This window comes from Heptranchias perlo, chromosome 2 (genome assembly GCF_035084215.1).
Source record: "Heptranchias perlo isolate sHepPer1 chromosome 2, sHepPer1.hap1, whole genome shotgun sequence".
Classification (NCBI taxonomy): domain Eukaryota; kingdom Metazoa; phylum Chordata; class Chondrichthyes; order Hexanchiformes; family Hexanchidae; genus Heptranchias; species Heptranchias perlo.
In genome coordinates, this window is record NC_090326.1 from 101,380,526 (window position 1) to 101,395,893 (window position 15,368).

Genomic DNA, 15,368 nt, shown 5'->3' on the forward strand with positions numbered 1-15,368 from the left:
ACTCTCTCTTGTTGGAGATGGTCATTGCCTGGCACGAATGTTACTTGCCACTTATCAGCCCAAGCTTGGATATTGTCCAGGTCTTGCTGCATGCGGGCACGGACTGCTTCATTATCTGAGGGGTAGCGAATGGAGAAAGGCAATCGATTTTGGATATAGCTGAAGATGGTTGGCCTTGGACGCGGCCCTGAGGAACTCCTGCAGCAATGTCCTGGGGCTGAGATGATTGGCCTCCAACAACCACTACCATCTTCCTTTGTGCTAGGTATGACTGCAGCCACTGGAGAGTTTTCCCCGATTCCCATTGACTTCAATTTTACTAGGGCTCCTTGGTGCCACACTCGGTCAAATGCTGCCTTGATGTCAAGGGCAGTCACTCTCACCTCAGCTCTGGAATTCAGCTCTTTTGTCCATGTTTGGATCAAGGCTGTAATGAGGTCTGGAGCCAAGTGGTCCTGGCGGAATCCAAACTGAGCATCAGTGAGCAGGTTATTGGTGAGTAAGTGCCGCTTGATAGCACTGTCGACGACACCTTCCATCACTTTGCTGATGATTGAGAGTAGACTGATGAGGTGGTAATTGGCCAGATTGGATTTGTCCTACTTTTTGTGTACAGGACATACCTGGGCAATCTTCCACATTGACTGGTAGATGCCGGTGTTATAGCTGTACTGGAACAGCTTGGCTAGGGGCGCAGCTCGTTCTGGAGCACAAGTCTTCAGCACTACAGCCGGGATGTTGTCGGGGCCCAAAGCCTTTACTGTATCCAGTGCACTGTCGTTTCTTGATATCACGAGGAGTGAATCAAATTGGCTGAAGACTGGCTTCAGTGATGGTGCGGATATCGGAGGAGGCCGAGCTGGATAATCCACTCGGCACTTCTGGCTGAAGATGGTTGCAAACGCTTCAGCCTTGTCTTTTGCACTTACATGCTGGACTCCGTCATCTTTGAGGATGGGGATGTTTACAGAGCCTCCTCCTCCCATTAGTTGTTTAATTGTCCACCACTATTCACGACTGGATGTGGCAGGACTGCAGAGTTTGATCTGATCCGTTGGTTGTGGAATCGCTTAGCTCTGTCTATAAAAAATTGCTTCAGCTGTTTAGCATGCATGTAGTCCTGAGTTGTAGCTTCACCAGGTTGGCACCTCATTTTTAGGTACGCCTGGTGCTGCTCCTGGCACGCTCTTCTACACTCCTCATTGAAGCAGGGTTGATCCCCTGGCTTGTTGATAATGGTAAAGTGAGGGATATGCTGGGCCATGCCAGGCCATTCCACCCTTCCATACCAGATGACTGCTGGAGAGGTCATAACAAGACGACCACCCTCCTATGCATATTTTGGTCATACACCCCCCCCCCCCCCCCCCATATCCAGCCATTCTGGACAGCAATCTGGGAGATCAGAAGGAACATGACTGGTCTCATAATCCTAGAGGACGGAACTAGAGAGGAGCATCTTGCAATGAACTAGCATAACTACTGTCACCGTTAGCTCCAAGAGGATCCATTCTCCCTCTATGACAGAATGGAGCCCCACCGACAACACATGTGACTGAAACACACGTAGGATATCTGCCAATGAGAATGCGTGTTGTTTGTCTTCCATCTGGAAAATACCAGGCAGTCTGGGGACCATTCTTGGAGATCCACTTGACACAAACTACTCCCTCAATGCAGCAAACCCAACCAGTAAGGAAGACCCTTCTCCACTAACTAATCTCAGAACCCAGTGCTAAATAGCTTCCTTGGGCCCTCGAATGTGCCCTTAATTTTATAATGGCTTCACAAAATATATGTGAACATATTTTCTGTATAATAATTTCATAAAATGTGAATGTACATTCTTGAGAACCCAGTAAAAAAAATTATATATAAAAGAAAGGTCCTCATTCCTTATGTCAAAAGAAAGCTTAGGAATGAAGAGTTTCCAGTTACACTATATTGGATCAGCCCGAGAGTCAACTCTGCCAAAAACCTGTCAGCTAACTTACAAATGTTGTAAAACAGGAAATCAGAAAAGAAATGATTGCTGAGTGAATAGTAGGTTATCTGTCTTCTGAAGTTTGTGTTTTTTCTACGGAGATTTCCCATAGTTCCAAAGTAAACACAGCAAATTTATCACTTGTCTGCGTCTGAGATCAATGCTTGGACAACTTTGTTACCACCCTTATAAAAACATTTTGTTACTCTACTGCAGTTCCTCGTACTTTTTCTCCTGCAGTTTTCTCCCCATCTCTCCTGAAGATGTTGACTGCCTTACCTGGATATGGTTCCCAGTTCCATAGGCATTGTTCACCTTTTAGTACTTCACCCTATTGGCCATTGTTCATGAGGGAGCCTTGTCAATGAGTTTGGTTGTGGAGATATTGGGGCTGATTTTAAAGAGCGGAGCAAAATGGGTGGTTGGTGGGCAGAGGGTGCACACCGCCCACCTAATGTTTCTGTCGTGAAGTCTAAGACAATTTTGAGGCTCGGGCTTCATTTGCATGGATCTGGTAAGCTGCGGGTCCCAACCCAACACTTTGATGGAACTCACCAGTTGGCGAAGGCAGGAAATTGGCTGACACCTGCATGGAGCAGGCCAATATCATGACCTTTAAGGTTCCTGGCAAACGCATTCAGGCACTTACGTTAGGATCACAGACCTGTGCACTTTCAGGGCAGTTCTTTTTGAATGCACTTATGGTGCTGCCACGTATATCAAGTAAATCAATTCTTCCCCAATATGGTAAAAATAGTGATGCTAATACTTGGTGATTTTAGTTGATTTTTATTCTTTGTTGTGCAAAATTTATATCTTGTAGAATGCTTGTGAGCCAGTAAGCAATGTTTAGTTCATTATCTAGAACAACAACTTGCTCCTTACTTACCATTTTCCAAAATAATCAGAATAATATTGTAATAATTAATTCACCTAATTCCTCACTTGTTTGCACACTTTTTAAAGTTATCCTCTGTCAATTTTAAAATAAAAATATAATTTGATAGAATCAGTGTTTTGAAGTGCCATCCAATTAGTCCCACTCCTCTGCTCTTTTCCCATTATTCTGCAGATTTTTCCACTTCAAGTATTTATCCAATTCCCTTTTGAAAGTTACTATTGAATCTGCTTCCACCACCCTTTCAAGCAGTGCATTCCAGATCAGGACAATTCGCTGCATGACTTCTCCTCATCTCCCCTCTTTTGCCGATTCCCTTAAATTTGTGTTCTCTGGTTACCAGCCCTCCTGCAAGTGGAAACAGTTTCTCCCTCTGGGTCATCAGTGATCCCCGTCCCAAACTGCTCTGTGGAATTTTGGAGCGGAGCTATATCCACAATCGATTGCCTTTCCCTAGTAAAGGTTTGGGGCCTGTTTACAAGCCTCGCCCACTGGAAAAGAAAATCAGGTGAGGTGTAAAATGATCTCTTGATTCATTATCACCTGTTTTTCGCCCAACGATAAAAGTTAATATTACCCCCAATGGGTGGAGGCAGGGATGGGGAGAAGAGATTCAGATTTTTCATGCTGATTCCCTATTTTTCATCATGTAAAGATGCTGATAATTTTATACATCAATATTGTAAAAATAAAACAATTAACACTAGTATACAAGATCTTTTACAATTATCACAAAAATTAAACAATTTAAATAATAATTGCACAATTTGTTAGTACAAATATTAAAAAGAGAGCTTAGCTATCAGCACCCCTGTAAATTCAGTTATAAATAATCAAGATTATCTTTAATATCGTTTTGTTTACTTTTTAAAAAAATAATTGTTTGGAAAGTAAGTGCTGGTGATATTGTCAGGAGAGGTGTCTTGGAGGAGATATTGGGGCAGATAATGTAGTACCGGTGCAGTTCTGCCAAGACTGCTGCTCCTAAGGTGAAACCTTGCCTGTGCCCAAATTAGCTGACCTTGAACAGTAATGTGAAGTCGGTTCTTTTAAATATTTTAGAGGTACTCCCAATGTTTAGCACATGCTATACTGTAAGCACTAGAGAGATTGGGGACGAGAATGTCAGGTGGCAACAGTGAGAGAAAGGCTGTTGGCTGCCTTTTACAGTGTCACCATTTTTTTCTTTAAGGTAGTAGTGACCTAAGTCCCCTTTCAAGATTTCACTTTTGGAGACTACAAAATAAACCAAGGAACAAGGAAGGGTGGCTCTATGAGAAGAAGGAAACCCAGGACTACAATCTGTAGTTTTTGAGGTGGGTCTCCCCTGAAACCTCCGTAGGAAACAGAGTCAGAGTCTGTAGTGGTGCTCAGGGACTCCAGCTGCAATATGAAGAGCCCTCCTAATTTACATAACATCTGGGACTTTGGTGAGATTTGAGCACAGTTGGTACACAGGCTTATAAAGCCCGAGGCACTTCCTACCAGCAGTTCTCTGCGCTCTATGCATTAGGTGTGGAGTGGGCCCCAGCATCCATGTCTGACAATACCATCAAATCACTCTATTTCTCACTGTAACAAATGACATTAGGCAGTGTAGATGAGCAATGGAACAGCCAGTATAGTGGCATGAGTACAATGCATGCAATTAGAAATCATTGAGAAGACACGGTTTGGGCTTCTTAGTTTTTGTGATTGTGTTGGCCATTCTATAGTAATATCAATAACAAAAACTGCTGAATTAGTTCTGGATTTCCTTTTAGTTTTCTCTATTTATCCCTCCCTCTCTTCCTAAAGGTAGTGACTCAAGCTGTGGTACGGTTCTCCAAGTACCTTAGTGGTCCTTACGCAAGCCACAGTTCTTCATATGTAAGCCTGGGCAGTGACAGTTGACAGGCCATTCAACTGGGCAAGGGAGGCTAAGATCAGAGTTGTGAACATGCAATACCTCCACATGCATTTTCTAATAGAGGTCATGAGTGATCAGGAGTAAAAATCCTGGCTAATTTATGCAGCCTAACCCAGGAGCACTGAGGTCAATTGCAACACCCTCATTATTGCGTAGGTTAGATTAACCAACTGAATTTAGTTTTAACAAAATTAATGTGCCAATTAAACATTGCTGGCCTAAATTTTCTTATCATACACCAGTAACAAGGAACCTCACTGCTACCAGTGTACATTGGTAAATTGTGGATGAGGTTCCTCACTCCCGGTACATCCTTGGAAGATTTAGGCCATTGTCTCTATTTCCCTCAGTTTTACAACCACAGACTATTTATAATAAGTTTGCAGATGTTACTATGCCAGCTAATCACAATGAGGTCTCTGGAGTGATTTATAAATAGAACCACGGTCTTTCCCAATGTCCCGCTTTTAATAGCCTGGAAGAAGAATAAAAACAAAATCTATTTGTGTATAATATGAATAGTGAACAGTAAAAAAAAAATCAGTTGATATAATTCAGTTCCTTCACACGTTGAACTATATAAAGTCTTTAAACTAATTCCCCAATATATTGAAAATTACACAATAGTACAGTCAAGTACAAGGAATAACTGAAATAACTTACAAATCAGATTCAGTTGGGCAATTCCTATTTTGTAGTGATCTCATTCACAGCTGAAAATAATATGTATTTTCTTTTTTAGATCAGGTAATCGTGTAATACTAATAGGTTTTCGGTCTAGTGAACTGGAATTGGCTTTACTTTGGAGAACCATAAATGGAATGTTAATTCATAACTTCATTGTAAAGTTATGCTGAAGCCTGCTCGTGCAATACATTCATATTCACTCCTACAGCCGCTGTAGAGGATGTCATTGTCCAGCAGAAGGTGTAGTAGTACTTTCCTCTTTCTTTTTCACAAAGACCTGAGATCCGACAGCCAGGATTACACAATGCCCTGAGGTTGCTGGTAGCTGATGAAGCAGGTATGTCCCAAAGGTCATCTGGAAAGAACATGACTTCAGTTAAAATGCCACAGATTATTTATTTGACATGTTACTCAGTTCTATCAATCAGGCAAAGAAAAAAATGCCTATGAGTTGTTGGAGCAAGACAAGATTAGAAACTGATGCTTCCGACTCCAAAATCATTGTTCCAGATACAAGAAAAGCGCTGATTTTTCTATTAGTTATCTGAAACTTAAATAAATACAAGAGAAAAAAGTTAAAGAACATAAGAAAGCATAGAACAACAAAGATTCTTCAATCCATCAAGCCTACTCCTTCCATAGACCATTATACAAACAACCCTATTATTGACTCAACCCTATCAACATAATCTAAAGAGGTTAAATTTTATGTAAAAGGATTCCTCAAGGCTCAAAGTCTAACTCACCACCATATTTAATTTAGGCTGGCTGACATCAAAGATGATGCCCAGCCTCAACAATAATGGAGAATTTGATTGTCTCAGTCCTCTATTAATGTGTACATTTTCTTTTCTTTCTATCACTTTTTCCATTTTTCTATTTACTTTTGTTTTGAAACACTCTCTTTATAGCCTGAAAATTGCAGTTCATGTGATAGTCATAGGAAAACTGAGTTACTAAAAGTTTCTGGGAGAATTTATTCCACTATTCTTTCCCACATAGTGAACTAATGAGAAACAACCAACACTAACTCCTCAAAATCATCTGAAAGCTGCAAATAGGAGCAAGTTAAGCACCAGAAACAGCACTGCGAAAGCAAAGCTGGCTCACCAAACTGTTGCAGTTTTGGGCATTACTGATTGAGAAAGACCAATTTGATGGTCAGGAGCTACAAACTCTTCTGCAAGGCCTAAGGGATAGAAGGTACAGACTTAAAGGGACTCGTGATCATACAACCCTACAATTTTTATTGAATTCAATTGCACAAATTGTCATGGTGGGCTTTAAGCTCGTGAGATCTGGGTTGCCATTCTAGTGCCTTAAGCATTACACTACCATGCCCATGACTGAGAAAAACAGAGTGTACTGTTCACTCTGGAAACACATGAACTGAAAGAATGGGAAAGAGTGAATGAAGGAAAGAGGTAAAATGGGCACAGAGCATACCAATTTAGCAGTGGGATGTTGGTCCCACTGTTAAATTCGTGGAGACCATGTTTTACGCGTCCTGGGTGAACAAAGTTAAGGTGCCTATTGCCTATTGAAGTGTTCTAAACTGGATAGCCAGGTGGTGAAGGATAGAATACTAGAGTCTGGACTATGTTTATGGGATGTGGGCGTCGCTGGCAAGGCCAGCATTTATTGCCCATCCATAATTGCCCTTGAGAAGGGCAAATAGCCCTAATTTGCATCCAAGTCTTTATTCACAGAGATCCATATTTCCAGCTCCACACCGCAGGTAAGCTCTCATATAAATGGATACCAGAGTGTCCCCAATTGATATGCACCACTTGAATGCAATCAACACTAAATCATACAATTAACACTTTATAAAATTTGTTACCGATGAACGGTGAAGGCATCAGGCCTGTCCCGCTCAAGATTCTTCAGTGGCCCCTACAGCCACCAATGAAAGGTAAGTTTAACATTTTTAAAAAGAAATCTTTCTGTGGAGTGAAGAGGATCCGGAGTTCTCCCCCTAACTCCACAGTTCTGGCAATTAGCTCCCCTGCTGCCCAATCTAACACCCCCTCCCGAAACTTACCTAAGGGCCTGCAGCTTGCCCCAAAGATGTAGATGTAATGAGGCCCAAGATACAATTTGCGGATTGCATCAGGCTCAAAAAAGGGCCCAGACTAATTTCTACCCCATATTTATATAATGGGCCTTCAATATTCTCCATTTAGCACTTGGTTTAGCTAAACAAACAACAACGCGTCCTGGGTGAACAAAGTTAAGGTGCCTATTGCCTATTGACTTCTAGTATCAAAGCAATCCAAGAACGAGGACTAAAATAATTCTGGGAAGCCAATATCATAACTACAAGCCCACTTTACAGTTGTAAAATTTAGAATCCCTTTTCCTGATACAAGATGTATGGTATTTCATTCTAGTCAGCCTGCACTTAGTGGTTCCTGATACCACTCTTTCTTTGAAGGCTGATCCCTTGAGGTCTGTGCTTAGCTTTTTCAATATACTGATTCTATTATAATTCTTCCATGCTCACTATAGTACGATTTTTCAATCAAGTTTAACATAGCTATTATTATATTTTCCTATTTTTAAATGGTTATTCCTTGTAACTGAATTCTTTAAATATCTGTATTTTGAAATGATGCTGTTCATGCAGCACGTAAAATCCACATACTTTCAGTTAACAGACTGTCAAAGTGCATTAAAGTAAAATTAATTTATCTGTAATTGCCTCTGAGGAGAGGGTAGGAAGATAGGGAAATAAGAAAAAATGCAAAATAAATAGGAAAGAAACAGATCATGGACAGAAGCATCTGAAAGTAGCAGTTCTCTCTGCTCTGATACATAACTCTAGTGATATTTTATGCATAACAAATATTTATGTTTTTACAAACTCTTTGGGCACTTAAATTTTTCTTTAAATTTTGCATAAATTTGTCTTCCATCCCATTATGTATGCATCATTGTAATAGTCCATTAAAATGAAATGGGTAAAGGCCCATCTGAATTTTGTAGTCAAAAATCAGTAAACAGCAATATATAATAATATCATCCAGAACAACTTGCAATTTTATTTTACGTATATTTTTTGAGGCATTGTTACTTTTTTTTAACATTACAAAGAATGTACAGCACAGAAACAGTCCATTTCGGTGTTTATGCTCCACACAAGCCTCCTCCCACCCTACATCATCAAACCCTATCAGCATATCTTGCTATTCCTTTCTCCCTCATGTGTTTATCTAGCTTCCCCTTAAATGCATCTACACTAGTCACCTCAACTACTCCTTGTGGTTGCGAGTTCCACATTCTAACCACGCCCTGGGTAAAGACGTTTCTTCTGAATTCCCTATTGGATTTATTAGTGACTACCTTATATTTATGGCCCCTAGTTGTGGTCTCCCCTGCAAGAGGAAACATCTTTTCTACATCTACCCTATCAAACCCTTTCATAATCTTAAAGACCTCAATCAGGTCACCCCTCAGCCTTCTCTTTTCTAGAGAAAAGAGCCCTAGCCTGCTCAATCTTTCCTGATAGTTATAACCTCTCAGTTCTGGTTTCATCCTAGTAAATCTTTTTGCTGCTTCTCCAGTGCCTCTATATTCTTTTTATAATATGGAGACCAGAACTGTTCACAGTACTCCAAGTGTGGTCTAACATAGGTTCTAAACAAGTTTAACATCACGTCTCTGCTTTTCAATTCCATCCCTCTGGAAATGAACACCAGTGCTTGATTTGCTTTTTTTTATGGCCTTATTAACCTGCGTCGTTAGTGATTTGTGTATCTGTACCCCCAGATCCCTCTGCTCCTCTACCCCATTCAGACTCTTATTATCTAAGCAGTATGTGGCCCCCTCATTCTTCCTACCAAAATGTAATACCTCACACGTATCTATATTGAAATTTATTTGCCAATTACATGCTCATTCTGCAAGTTTATTAATGTCTTCCTGTATTTTGTTGCAGTCCGCCTCGTTATTAATTGTATCTCCCAATTTGAGGTCGTCTGCAAATTTTGAAATTGTACTTCCAATTCCCGAGTCCAAATTGTTTATGTAAATGGTGAACAACAGTGGTCCCAGCACCGATCCTTGTAAATCACCGTTTCCCACCTTTTGCCAGTCTGAGCAACTACCTATAACCGCTTCTCCATGTTTTCTGTTTTGTAACCAGCTTGCTATCCATTCTGCTACTTGTCCCCTGACTTCGCATGCTCTGACCTTAGTCATGAGTCTACTATGCGGTATCTTATGGAAGGCCTTTTGAAAATCCAAATTTATTACATCGAAACATTCACTCGCCAAGGCTTCTTCGACAGCACCTCCCAAACCCGCGACCTCTACCACCTGGAAGGACAAGTGCAGCAGGCACATGGGAACAACACCACCTGCACTTTCCCCTCCAAGTCACACACCATCCCGACTTGGAAATATATTGCCGTTGCTTTGTTGTCGCTGGGTCAAAATCCTGGAACTCCCTTCCTAACAGCACTGTGGGAGAACCTTCACCACAGGGACTGCAGCGGTTCAAGAAGGCTTCTCAAGGGCAGTTAGGGATGGGCAATAAATTTTGGCCTTGCGATGCCCAGATCCCATGAACAAATAATTTTTAAAAATCTACTGCATTACCCTCGTCTACCCTTTCTGTTACTTCTTCAAAGAATTCAATAAGGTTGGTAAAGCATGAACTTCCCTTTTGAAATCCGTGCTGATCATTCTTTATTATATTTTCGGTTTCGAGATGTTTTTCTATTACATCTTTGAGTAAAGATTGCACTATCTTTCCTACCACTGATGTTAAGCTAATTGGTCTATAGTTCCCTGGACTTGTTCTATCTCCCTTTTTAAATACAGGAATCAAAATTAGCTGTCCACCAGTCCTCTGGCGCTATTCCCTTTTCAAATGAATTTTTATATATATGTAATAGTGCCTCTGCTATCTCTTCCCTAATTTCTTTTAATATGCGCGAATGCAATCCATCCGGACCAGGGGTTTTATCCCTTCTAAGTTTGATTAGTTTATCAATTATCTCTGCCCTTTCTATCTTAAATGTCTTTATATCTTTTTTGATTTCTTCTAATGTCATGCCCACCATGTTAGTCTCCCTGTTTAATACGGAGGCAAAATAATTGTTTAATATTTCTGTCATTTAGGTGTCATTGCCTGTGAGTTTATCGTGTGTATCCCTTAGTGGCCCGATCTCTATCCTGATTTTTCTTTTGTTGTAAGAACATAAGAAATAGGAGCAGGAGTTGGCCCCTCGAGCCTGCTCTGTCATTCAGAAAGTTCATAGCTGATTTTCTACCTCAACTCCACTTTCCCACCCTATCCCCACATCCCTTGATTCCCTTAGTGTCCAAACATCCAACGATCTGAGTCTTGAATTTGCTCAATGACTAAGCCCATTTTACTCAATCTCTCCTCTTAGGACAAACCTCTCATCCCAGGAATCAATCTAGTGAACCTTCGTTGCACCCCCTCTAAGTTACGAGGAGAGATTACACAAATTGGGGTTGTATTCTCTAGAGTTTCGAAGGTTAAGGGGTGATCTGATCGAAGTTTATAAGATATTAAGGAGAACGGATAGGGTGGATAGAGAGAAACTATTTCCGCTGGTTGGGGATTCTAGGAGTAGGGGGCACAGTCTAAAAATTAGAGCCAGACCTTTCAGGAGCGAGATTAGAAAACATTTCTACACACAAAGGGTGGTAGAAGTTTGGAACTCTCTTCCGCAAACGGCAATTGATACCAGCTCAATTGCTAAATTTAAATCTGAGATAGATAGCTTTTTGGCAACCAAAGGTATTAAGAGCTATGGGCCAAAGGCGGGTATATGGAGTTAGATCACAGATCAGCCATGATCTTATCAAATGGCGGAGCAGGCACGAGGGGCTTAATGGCCTACTCCTGTTCCTATGTTCCTAAGTATTTTCTGACTTATCCTCGGCACTCCTCCTTGCCTTGTTTTGATTCCTCATGCGGCTCCCTTTATGCTCCGCTCAGTCTTAGTCTAAATCACTTAGCACCTCCTTCCCCTCTGCATCTAATTCCCACAATCACCAAATTCCCAGTTAGAGATCCTTCCCAACCTCTGTGCGCAAGCTCTCTTGACTTTGTTATTTATATGTCTGTAGAATACTTTATTATTTCTTTTTATATTCCTTGATAATTTAATTTCGTAGTTTCTCTTTGCCTTCCAAATTGTTTTTTAAATTTCCTTCCTACCCTTTTCGTATTTCCTTTTGCCATCCCCTCCTTTGTTGTCTATGTACTTAGTGTATTTCCGTTAATTATCTCCTTATTCTGATCTTGTATCTTCTGCAGCCAAGATGGCAGGTGTCCTCCTACCAGGCCTCTGCCTGTGCTGCTGCTGCTAAGAGGTATGCAATAACCCTTTATTCGATTTCCTTCCACCTCCATAGGGAATTCCTGATTTCTATTTAGTGCATCTGTAGAATGGTGTTCTGAAATTAGAGGCTTAATTTTAACTCTGCCCACCCGGTAGGACAATGCTGGGGGTGGAGGTGGGGGTGATTGATATGGCGGAGGCGCGATCCCACCATGTCCCCCATCATCTTGACTTACCTCAGATTGGGCATGGGAGGTCCCTGCCCACTTTATATGGAAAGTTGCGGCCGCACCGCAGGTAAAGGGAGTACAGGCAGGAAGTGAATGGGTGACCACCAGGCAGAGTAAGAGGTGCAGGCAGGTAGTGCAGGGGTCCCCTGTGGCCATCCCCCTCTCAAACAGGTATACCGTTTTGGATGCTGTTGGGGGAGATGGCTCACCAGGGGAAGGTGACAGCAGCCAGGTTCATGGCACCGTGGCTGGCTCTGCTGCACAGGAGGGCAGGAAAAAAAGTGGCAGAGCTATTGTGATAGGGGACTCGATTGTAAGGGGAATAGACAGGCGTTTCTGCGGATGCAACCGAGACTCCAGGATGGTATGTTGCCTCCCTGGTGCAAGGGTCAGGGATGTCTCGGAGCGGCTGCAGGACATTCTGGAGGGGGAGGGTGAACAGCCAGTTGTCGTGCTGCATATAGGCACCAACGATATAGGTAAAAAACAGGATGAGGTCCTACAAGCTGAATTTAGGGAGTTAGGAGTTAAACTAAAAAGTAGGACCTCAAAGGTAGTAATCTCAGGATTGCTACCAGTGCCACGGGCTAGTCAGAAAGAATGACAGGATAGCTAGGATGAATACGTGGCTTGAGAGATGGTGCAAGAGGGAGGGATTCAAATTCCTGGGCCATTGGAACCGGTTCTGGGGGAGGTGGGACCAGTACAAATTGGACGGTCTGCATCTGGGCAGGACTGGAACCAATGTCCTAGGGGGAGTGTTTGCTAGTGCTGTTGGGAAGGGTTTAAACTAATGTGGCAGGGGGATGGGAACCGATGCAGGAAGTCAGTGGGAAGTAAAGTGGTGACAGAAACAAAAGGCAGTAAGGGAGAGTGTACAAAACATGACCGGACAGTCGGTCTGAGAAAGCAGGGCAAAGACCAAGGGAAGTCTAGATTAAACTGCATTTATTTCAATGCAAGAAGTCTGATGGGCAAGGCAGATGAACTCAGGGCATGGATGGGTACATGGGACTGGGATGTTATAGCTATTACTGAAACATGGCTAAGGGAGGGGCAGGACTGGCAGCTCAATGTTCCAGGGTACAGATGCTATAGGAAAGATAGAGCAGGAGGTAAGAGAGGAGGGGGAGTTGCATTCTTGATTAGGGAGAACATCACGGCAGTAGTGAGAGGGGATATATCCGAGGGTCGCCCACGGAGTCTATATGGGTAGAACTGAAAAATAAGAAGGGAGAGATCACTTTGATAGGATTGTACTACAGACCCCCAAATAGTCAACGGGAAAATGAGGAGCAAATATGTAAGGAGATTACAGACAGCTGCAAGGAAAATAGGGTGGTAATAGTAGGGGACTTTAACTTTCCCAACATTGACTGGGACAGCCATAGCATTAGGGGCTTGGATGGAGAGAAATTTGTTGAGTGTATTCAGGAGGAATTTCTCATTCAGTATGTGGATGGCCCGACTAGAGAGGGGGCAAAACTTGACCTCCTCTTGGGAAATAGGGAAGGGATGGTGACAGAAGTGTTAGTGAGGGATCACTTTGGGACCAGTGATCATAATTCCATGAGTTTTAAGATAGCTATGGAGAAGGATAGGTCTGGCCCAAAAGTTAAAATTCTAAATTGGGGAAAGGCCAATTTTGATGGTATTAGACAGGAACTTTCAGAAGTTGATTGGGAGAGTCTGTTGGCAGGCAAAGGGACGTCTGGTAAGTGGGAGGCTTTCAAAAGTGTGTTAACCAGGGTTCAGGGTAAGCATATTCCTTATAAAGTGAAGGGCAAGACTGGTAGAAGTAGGGAACCTTGGATGACTCGGGAGATTGAGGCCCTAGTCAAAAAGAAGGAGGCATATGACATGCATAGGCAGCTGGGATCAAGTGGATCCCTTGAAGAGTACAGAGATTGCCGGAGTAGAGTTAAGAGAGAAATCAGGAGGGCAAAAAGGGGACATGAGATTGCTTTGGCAGATAAGGCAAAGGAGAATCCAAAGAGCTTCTACAAATACATAAAGGGCAAAAGAGTAACAAGGGAGAGAGTAGGGCCTCTTAAGGATCAACAAGGTCATCTATGTGCGGAACCACAAGAGATGGGTGAGATCCTGAATGAATATTTCACATCGGTATTTACAGTTGAGAAAGGCATGGATGTTAGGGAACTTGGGGAAATAAATAGTGATGTCTTGAGAAGTGTACATACTATAGAGAGGGAGGTGCTGGACGTCTTAACGCGCATCAAGGTAGATAAATCTTCGGGACCTGATGAAATGTATCCCAGGACGTTATGGGAGGTTCGGGAGGAAATTGCGGGTCCCCGAGCAGAGATTTTTGAATCATCGACAGCTACAGGTGAGGTGCCTGAAGATTGGAGGGTAGCAAATGTTATGCCTTTGTTTAAGAAGGGCGGCAAGGAAAAGCCTGGGAACTACAGACCGGTGAGCCTGACATTTGTAGTGGGTAAGTTGTTAGAGGGTATTCTGAGAGACAGGATCTACAGGCATTTGGAGAGGCAGGGACTGATTAGGAACAGTCGGCATGGTTTTGTGAGAGGAAAATCATGTCTCACGAATTTGATTGAGTTTTTTGAAGGGGTAACCAAGAAGATAGATGAGGGCTGCGCAGTAGACGTGGTCTACATGGACTTTAGCAAAGCCTTTGACAAGGTACCGCATGGTCGGTTGTTACATAAGGTTAAATCTCACGGGATCCAAGGTGAGGTAGCCAATTGGATACAAAATTGGCTTGACGACAGAAGACAGAGGGTGGTTGTAGAGAGTTGTTTTTCAAACTGGATGCCTGTGACCAGCGGTGTGCCTCAGGGATCGGTGCTGGGTCCGCTGTTATTTGTTATTTATATTAATGATTTGGATGAGAATTTAGGAGGCATGGTTAGTAAGTTTGCAGATGACACCAAGATTGGTGGCATTGTGGACAGTGAAGAAGGTTATCTAGGATTGCAACGGGATCTTGTTAAATTGGGCCAGTGGGCCGATGAATGGCAGATGGAGTTTAATTTAGATAAATGTGAGGTGATGCATTTTGGTAGATCGAATCGGGCCAGGACCTACTCCGTTAATGGTAGGGCGTTGGGGAGAGTTATAGAACAAAGAGATCTAGGAGTACAGGTTCATAGCTCCTTGAAAGTGGAGTCACAGGTGGATAGGGTGGTGAAGAAGGCATTCGGCATGCTTGGTTTCATTGGTCAGAACAATGAATACAGGAGTTGGGATGTTTTGTTGAAGTTGTACAAGACATTAGTAAGGCCACACTTGGAATACTGTGTACAGTTCTGGTCACCCTATTATAGAAAGGATATTATTAAACTAGAAAGAGTGC

General features: G+C 42.4%; 1 protein-coding gene across 1 annotated transcript in view; it reads right to left on the reverse strand.

Annotated features, from left to right (window-relative positions):
* Positions 1-2,770: 2,770 nt before the first annotated feature.
* The window catches only part of mocos (molybdenum cofactor sulfurase), a 224,897-nt gene continuing 212,299 nt past the window's right edge, over positions 2,771-15,368 (reverse strand). Inside the window, exon 15 of the mRNA XM_067996069.1 lies at positions 2,771-5,833. Within this exon, the coding sequence (XP_067852170.1) occupies positions 5,702-5,833 (132 nt within the window). The 3' untranslated portion in view covers positions 2,771-5,701. The remainder of the gene's footprint in view (positions 5,834-15,368) is intronic.